Here is an 8,657-nt window from a genome sequence, read left to right as displayed (position 1 = left end):
TTTTTTTTTTTTGAGACGGAGTTTCACTCTTGTTGACCAGGCTGGAGTGCAATGGCATGATCTTGGCTTACCACAACCTCCGCCTCCCAGGTTCAAGTGATTCTCCTGCCTCAGCTTCCCGAGTAGCTGGGATTACAGGCATGTGCCACCACAACCGGCTAATTTTTGTATTTTTAGTAGAGATGTGGTTTCTCCATGTTGGTCAGGCTGGTCTCGAACTCCCGACCTCAGGTAATCCGTCCACCTCAGCCTCCCAAAGTGCTGGGATTACAGGCCTGAGCCACCGCACCTGGCCTTTTTTATTTTTGAGATGGAGTTTTTGCTCTGTTGCCCAGGCTGGAGTGCAAAGGCGTGATCTCAGCTCACTGCAACCTCTGCTTCCTGGGTTCAAGTGATTCTACTGCCTCAGCCTCCCACATAGATGGGATTACAGGCACCCACCACCATGCCCAGCTAACTTTTATATTTTTAGTAGAGACGGGGTTTCACCATGTTGGCCAGGCTGGTCTCCAACTCTTGACCTCAGGTGATCCACCCACCTCAGCCTCCAAAAGTGCTGGGATTATAGGCATGAGCCAGTGCACCTGGCCTTGAGTTAATTTTTGTATATGGTAAGAGTTAGGGGTCCAGTTTCATTCTTCTGCATATGGTTGGCCAGTTGTCCCCGTACCATTAGCACCATTTACTGAATAGGGAGTCCTTTTCCCATTGCTTATTTTTGTGGACTTAGTTGAAAAGTATTGTTTGTAGGTGTGCGGCTTTACTTCTGGGTTCTCTATTTCATTCCATTGGTCTATGTGTCTATTTTTGTAACAGTACCATGCTGTTTTGGTTACTGTAGTTTTGTAGTATAATTTGAAACCAGGTAATGTGATACCTTGCTCATTTTGCTTAGAATTGCTTTTGCTATTTGGGCTCATTTTTGGTTCCTTATAAATTTCAGGGTACTTTTGTCTGATTCTGTGAAAAATGGCATTGGTATTTTGATAGAGATTGCATTGAATCTGTAGATTGCTTTGGGAAATCTGATTTCTGTTTTTCTAGGAAATGAGGTCTCACTATGTTGCCCAGGTTGGTCTTGAACTCCTGGGCTCAAGCAATCCACCTGCCTCAGCTTCCCAAAGTGCTGGGATTACAGGAGTGAGCCACCATGCCTGTCCCCACCCCCAATTTTTTTTTTTCTTTTTGAGACAGAGTCTTGCTCTGTCACCCAGGCTGGCGTGCAATAGCACAATCTCGGCTCACTGCAACCTCCACCTCCCAGGTTCAAGCGAGTCATCTCATGCCTCAGCCTCCCAAGTAGCTGGGGTTACGGGCATATGCCACCATGCCTGGCTGATTTTTGCATTTTTAGTAGAGACCAGGTTTCACCATGTTGGCCAGGCTGGTCTCAAACTCCTGACCTCAAGTGATCCACCCGCCTCGTCCTCCCAAAGTGCTGGGATTACAGGTGTGACCCACTACGTCCGGCCCAGCCTCAATTTTTTTTAATAAAAATAAAATAGATTTAGTTGAGTATAGTTAGTACCCAGGGAGGACCAATGTGGGGTGAGACTGGACCGTTTCCAAATCTGACAGGAGGCTGAGGGATGGTCTGTATGTTTGCTTTAATAGGGGTGGAGGGGGCAGGCAGGGAAACACTTCCTGACCCCAGCCTTGAATCCCCTTGCCGGTAGGATGCCCGGCCATCCATCCCCGTTGCCGCTGGGGAGCGGCGCCTTATCAGGGCCGCCCGACGCCGCTGCAGCTGCCGCTAGGATTCTTGTACGTGCATCACACCTACGTGCCTGCACCACCCTGCACGGACTTCGCGCGCTGCGCAGCCAACATGCGCTCCATGCAGCGCTACCACCAGGACACGCGAGGCTGGGGAGATATCGGCTACAGGTGGGAGGGGCCCGACCGGGGCGGGGGCGGGGCCCACGTTCGGGGGTGGGGTCTGAGTGGGTGGAGCCTGATGCAGGGGACCAGGTCTGAACTCAAGGAAAGCTGGCAAGACCAAGGAGGAGTCCTGATAGGGACAGACAAGTTGGAGAGGTGGCGTGGCCTAGGCTAGGGGCGGGGCCTTAACAGGGACCGGGAATAGCTAAACCGTGGGACTCGAGTCAGGGTAGAGAACTAGGACAGAAGACGGGATCTGGGAGAGAAGCGGGACCTGTGGCAGAGTCTGGGTCTGGGGCCAGGCAGAGATGGCCTAAAACAGACAAAGAGGCCTGGTGCGGTGGCTCCCACCTGTAATCTCATCACTTTGGGAGGCTGAGACGGGAGGATCGGTTGAGCCCAGGAGTTCCAGACCAGCCTGAGCGATATAGGAAGACACCCCCCCATCTCTACAAATAAAAAAATTAAAAAACAAAAACAGCCGGGGATGGTGTTGCGCACCTGTAGTCCCAGCTACTCGGCAGGCTAAGGTGGGAGGATCGCTGGATCCCAGGAGTTCAGGCTTGAGTGAGTTATGATCGCACCTCTGCACTCTAGCCTGAGTGACAGAGCGAGAACCCGTCTCGAAAAGAAGAAAAAGGCCGGGCGTGGTGGCTCACGCCTGTAATCCCAGAACTCTGGGAGGCCGAGGCGGGAGGATCGCCTGAGGTCGGGAGTTCAGACCAGCCTGACCAACATGGCGAAACCCCGTCTCCACTAAAAATAAAAATTAAAAAAAAAAATTAGATGGGCGTGGTGGAGGGTGCCTGTAATCCCAGCTACTCCGGAGGCTGAGGTAGGAGAATCGCTTGAATCCGGGAGGTGGTGGTGACAGTGAGCCGAGATCGCACCCTTGCACTTCAGCCTGAGCGACAAAAGCGAAACTCCATCAAAAAAGAAAGAAGGAAAAGAAAGAAAGAAAGAGGAGAGAAAGAGAGAGAGAGAGAGAGAGAGAGAGAGAGAGAGAGAGAGAGAGAGAGAGGAAAAGGAGAAGAAAATTCCCCCAAAACCAGAAAAGCGCTCTGAATTGGGCAAGAACTGGACTTGAGAAAAGGCAGAGGTGGGGAGGAGGGCAGAAAGGGGCGTGCCAGTACTGAAGGGCGGATCCAGAGAAACCGAACGGTTCTGGAGTGGCAGCTGTTGTGAGAGTGGAAGAGAGCTGGATGGGACAGAAACGGCGCGACCGCGCGGGTCTTGGGGTCGGTGGCCCTTGGCACACCAACAGAATCCGGGAGGGGCGCGGATAAGGGCCCGGGCCCCCGTGACGCCGCATGGTGCTTGCTTCTCCCTCCCCTCTGCAGTTTCGTGGTGGGCTCGGATGGCTACGTGTACGAGGGACGCGGCTGGCACTGGGTGGGCGCGCACACGCTCGGCCACAACTCCCGCGGCTTTGGCGTGGCCATAGTGGGCAACTACACCGCGGCGCTGCCCACCGAGGCCGCTCTGCGCACGGTGCGCGACACACTCCCGAGTTGTGCGGTGCGCGCCGGCCTCCTGCGGCCGGACTACGAGCTGCTGGGCCACCGCCAGCTGGTGCGCACCGACTGCCCTGGCGACGCGCTCTTCCACCTGCTGCGCACCTGGCCGCACTTCACCGCGGTGAGTCTGCGCAGCCTGCACTACCACGGCCCGCCGCCCCTCCGTCTACACAAGTTCCACAAGGTCCCTGCCCCCTGCCTGTAACCGCTGTGCCCGCACAGCCTCAGCCAGGCCCCAAGCTTCCCTGCCGCACGTCTTTTCAGGCAACCCAGGCCCAGCCTTTGCGGGTCACTCTGCAGGCAACATCCCTGATCCTGCGACTTCTGCCTGTGTGGCCTCAGCTCAGCCCCAGACCCAGCCAAGCCTGTCCTTTCCCCAGCTCCTAATACCTCTACCTTTCCAGCCCGGTCATGGACCGTGACACCTACCCGCAGCCCCTCTGCCCTCACAACCTCAGCCTGGCCTTCATGGCTTCTCTACCCAAGTCACAACCTGTCAGGCTGCACCACCTCATCCTAGCCTGCTGAACCCTGATCTCACCCCTGCCCCTACCCGAAGGCCCTCTGTCCACACAACACGAACCCAGGCCGTGGCCTTTTGCCTTCACAACCTCTGTCCAGTCCTTAATCCTGTGTTGCAATTCTCTGCCCAGACAATCTCAGCTCTGAGGATGCTTGTTTCATCCCTGACTCCTTAACCCCTGATGACATCTCTTATGCCAGTGCAACTTTGACCTGATGACCTCATCCCAGCCCTAGGTCGCCATCACTAAAACAACTTTAGAATCATACCTGGATAATCTTGTGCTACCTACATACTGCCACTCCATTTCCTTAAGTTATTGACTAGCATACCCACCTCATACCCATCTTGTCCCCACTCTCTCACTTTGGGCCACTCTCCCCTCCCTTATCCAGGGTTCCACCACCAGGAGGGCAGACCCAGCCACACACCACAACCACTCCCAAGCCTCACACTCTCTTGTCTTTTTCCAGACTGTAAAGCCAAGACCTGCCAGGAGTGTCTCTTGGAGATCCAGGAGGGAGCTACCTCCAAGGACCCTGCCAGCCACAGACCTTCAATAAAGACAGCATGGAAAGAACGTCTCTGTTCATGCATTGTCTGTGTTTGCACGCATTGTCTAGTTTGGGTCTTCCCAAAAGCAGATCTTAAGACAATAATTCCAGTACAAGTAGTCTATTGAGAGGAGATCCCAGGGCAGGGCACAGTGGCTCACATCTGTAATCCCAGCACTTTGGGAGGCCAAGGCAAGGGGATCACCTGAGCTCAGGAGTTTGAGAACAGCCTGGGCAATAGAGTGAAATCTCATCTCTGCAAAAAAATTTAAAAATTATCCAGGCATAACCAGGCACAGTGGCTCGTGCCTGTAATCCCAACATTTTGGGAGGCTGAGGAAGGTGGATCGCCTGAGCTCAGGAGTTCAAGACCAACCTGGCCAACATGACAAAACCCTGTCTCTAACAAAAATACAAAAAAATTAGCCAGGTGTGGTGGCACATGCCTGAGGTAGGAGGATCACTTGGGCCTAGGGGGCAGAGGTTGCAGTGAGCTGAAATCGCACCACTGCACTCCAGCCTGGGAGACAGAGTGAGACCCTGTCTCAAAAAAAGAAAAAATTATCCAGGCATGATGTTGTGTGCCTGTAGTCCCAGCTACTCCGGAGGCTGAGGTGAGAGGATTGCTTTGCCTGAGAGGTCAAGGCTGCAGTGAACCATAATCGTGTCACTGTACTCCAGCCTGGACAACAGAGTGAGAGCTTGTCTCAAAGAGAAAAAAAGAGGGAAAGAAGGAAGAAAGGAAGAAGGAAAGAAAGAAAGAGGAAATAAGGGAGGAAGGGAGGAAGGGAGAAAAGAAAACAAGAAGAAAAAAAAGAGAGGTGAACAACCCAGGTACTGACACAGGGAACTGGAGGCAGCCAGGAAATAATGTGTTTTCAAGCAAGTTTCCATTGTAGGCAAGAGAGCTCAGTCTCACTGGGAAGCCCTGGGGGAGAGCATAGGACACATACCTGAGTCATCCCACACAACGGCTGAGAGAGCTGGGGTATTTATACACTAAAGTTTTTAGGTGAGGGCTGCTCTCAGGGACATGTTAATTCATTGGCACTTTTGGAATGCTTGTTACATGGACATAGTGGATTCCATCTGCTAGATACAAATGGCTGCAAATATCACTTCCTCAGGGAAGTCCTCCCTGATTTTTCCAGCTCAAAGAGTGGCAGTTTTGCTCAGCATTCATTGCAGTCTGTTTCCTTCTAGGTCCTCCTTACCAGCTAGAAATGTCTCATATATGAGTTTAGGATCTTATCTACCTCCATCATCTGTCAGCTCCAGGAAGGCAGAAACCAAGTTTGGTTAGTTCTCTGCAGCCTCTCCAGCACCTAGCACAAATAGGCACTTGGGAAACGTTTGTTGACTAGACAAAGGTTTACATGAATCTTTTGAAACTGATATTATCATCTTGTACAAATAAGGAAACCGAGGCTCAGAGAGAGGAAATGACTTGCCTGAGGTCACACAGAGGGAGAGACGCCAGCTGGTACTCCGCTCCTGGACCAGATTTATGCTGACTCATTTATTCCTCAGAACAGCATTTACTCACCTCTGGCTTTCAAGTAAGCATTTGTGGAAGCCTAGCAAAGATATAAGAAAGTGCTCCCAAGGGCACAGCTTGATGAATTTCCACAACAGCACACACCCATGTAACCAGAACCCAGCTAAATAAATAAAACATATTAAGCCAAGTGTGGTGGCACACACCTGCAGTCCCAGCCACTACAGAGGCTGAGACAGGAGGACTACCTGAGCCCAGGAGTATGAGACCAGCCTGGGCAACATAGTGAGACCCTGTCTCTTTACAAAAAAAAAATTAAAATTAGCCGGGCATGGTGGCATGCACCTGCAGGCCCAGCTACTTGGGAGGCTGAGGCAGGAGGATTGCCTGAGCCCAGGAGTTCAAGGTTGCAATGACCCACAGTCATGCCTGTGAATAGCCACCGCACTCCCGCCTGGGTGACAGAACAAGGCTTCGTCTCTCTGAGCACGGAGGCTCATGCTATTCCTGTATTCCCACAATTTGGGAGGCTGAGGCATGAGGATTGTTTGAGCCCAGGAGTTCAAGACTAGCATGGGCAACATAGTGAGGCCCCATCTCTACAAAAAACAAACAGACAAAAAGTTAAAAATTAGCCAGGTAGCATGCAACTGTGGTCCCAGCTACTCGAGAGCCTGAGGTAGGAGGATCGCTTGAGCCCAGGCGGTCAAGGATGCAGTGAGCTATAATTGTGCCACTGCACTCCAGCAGAGCAAGACTCTGTCTCAAAAAAGAAAAATCTTATTAAAAAAAAAGAACATGCTAAATTTGTGTTATGTGAATTTCACGTCAATAAAAAAAAAAAAAAAAAAAAAAAAAAAAAGGCCAGGCATGGTAGCATGTGCCTATTATCCCAGCTACTTGGGGGGCTGAGGTGTAAGGACCACTTGAGGCCAGGAGTTCAAGACCAGCCTGGGCAACAAAGCAAGACCCCCACCTCTACAAAAAAAAATTGTTTTTAATTAGCCAGGTGTGGTGGCATGCAGCTGTAGTCCCAGCTACTCGGGAGACTGAGGCGAGAGGATCGCTTGAACCTAGGAGTTAGAGGTTACAGTGAGCTATGATGGCACCATTGCACTCCAGCCTAGATGACAGACCTCATCTACAAAAAAATAATAATATTCATATTATTTATAATATATTATTATTTATATTACTATGTAATATAAATATTATATTTTATTTTATGAAATCTATATTATTTTTATAGACCTCATTTATAAATAATAATAATAATAATAATAAGAGCGGGGCACGGTGGCTTACACCTGTAATACCAGCACTTTGGGAGGCCAAGGCAGGCAGATCATTTGAGGTCAGGAGTTTGAGACCAGCCTGACCAACATGTGAAACCCCATCTCTACTAAAAATACAAAAAACTTAGCCAGGCGTGGTGGTGCATATCTGCAGTCCCAGCTACTTAGGAGATTGAGTCAGGAGAATCACTTGAATCCAGGAGGCAGAGGTTGCAGTGAGCCGAGATTGTGCCACTGCACATGAGCCTGGGAGACACAGCAAAACTCCTTCTCAATAAATTACTTAATTAATAATAAGAGTAATAATAAATCTGGCCATCTTCCAGAAGCCCCCCTTGTGCCCTCTTCCCAGCCACTAGTGCCTCCAAAAGAAACTGATATCCTGACTTGTTACACATGGTTTTGCCTGATTTAGGACTTTATGTAAATGGAATCACAAAGTGTATACTCTTCATTGGTTTGGGGGGTGGGTTTAATTTATTATTGCTTTTCAGAGATGGGGTCTCCTGAGGGCAGGGAGGGGAAAAAGAGAAAACAAGTTAGATATGAGGTCTCCCTATGTCACCCAGACTGGAGTGCACTGCCAATATTCACAGGCATGATCACAGCTCACTGCAGCCTTGAACTCCTGGCCTCAAGTGATCCTCCTCTCAGCAGAGCTGAGAGTGGGGAGGGGGCCGAGATGAGGGCAGTGTGTGGACAGACACTGGGCACAACTGTCACTCTCTCGACCCCCAGGAGACCCCCTCCACCATGGACCCACCGTCGCCAAGCGGGACTTCCCAAACTCAGCCTCCTGAATAGCTCAGATTACCGGCGTTTTATGGCTTTGGTTTTGACTCAACATTGTTTGTGATTCACCCAAGTTAAATTATTCATTAGTTTGTTCTCACTGCTGTATGATATTCTGCTGTGTGAAGAGATCACAATTTATTCCTTCTTCCGCTAATGGGCACTTGGGCTGTTTCCAGTGTGGGGCTATTATGCATTGCACTGCGGGGGTGCATATCTCTCCGATGTCTACCCAGCAATGGAATTGCTGAGTCAGAGAAGATCCAGCTAATATAGTGTTAGTAGATCCTGCCAAACCGTTTCCCAACACGAGCGAATGGGTCTACACTCCGGCCAACTGTGGTTGAGAGTTCTAGGTGCTCTGTATTCTCACCAGCATTTGTTCAGCCTGTACTCATTTTGCAGAGAAGGCAACCCAGGCTCAGAGAGAGGGGCAAGTGCTGCCTCCCCATCAGGGAGGGAGTCTGGGTCCTTCTTGCTAGAAGCCTAGTAACCCACCTCCTCTCTTCTCCTCCCCTGAACCTCCAGCATCCTGCCCCCACTGTGCCCTCCCAGACTGGCTGTGGGGTGGGGTGGGACAGAGAGGGTCACGTGGAG

General features: G+C 50.9%; 1 protein-coding gene across 1 annotated transcript in view; it reads left to right on the top strand.

Moving 5' to 3' along the window:
* The window catches only part of PGLYRP2 (peptidoglycan recognition protein 2), a 10,995-nt gene extending 6,494 nt beyond the window's left edge, over window positions 1-4,501 (top strand). The window contains exons 3-5 of the mRNA XM_017893724.1: window positions 1,677-1,887; window positions 3,222-3,519; window positions 4,395-4,501. Of these exons, the coding sequence (XP_017749213.1) occupies window positions 1,677-1,887; window positions 3,222-3,519; window positions 4,395-4,484 (599 nt within the window). The 3' untranslated portion in view covers window positions 4,485-4,501. The remainder of the gene's footprint in view (window positions 1-1,676; window positions 1,888-3,221; window positions 3,520-4,394) is intronic.
* Window positions 4,502-8,657: the final 4,156 nt, after the last annotated feature.

Source organism: Rhinopithecus bieti, unplaced genomic scaffold (genome assembly GCF_001698545.2).
Source record: "Rhinopithecus bieti isolate Rb0 unplaced genomic scaffold, ASM169854v2 scaffold_23826, whole genome shotgun sequence".
Taxonomy (NCBI): domain Eukaryota; kingdom Metazoa; phylum Chordata; class Mammalia; order Primates; family Cercopithecidae; genus Rhinopithecus; species Rhinopithecus bieti.
This window is presented reverse-complemented; position numbering and strand designations above follow the sequence as displayed.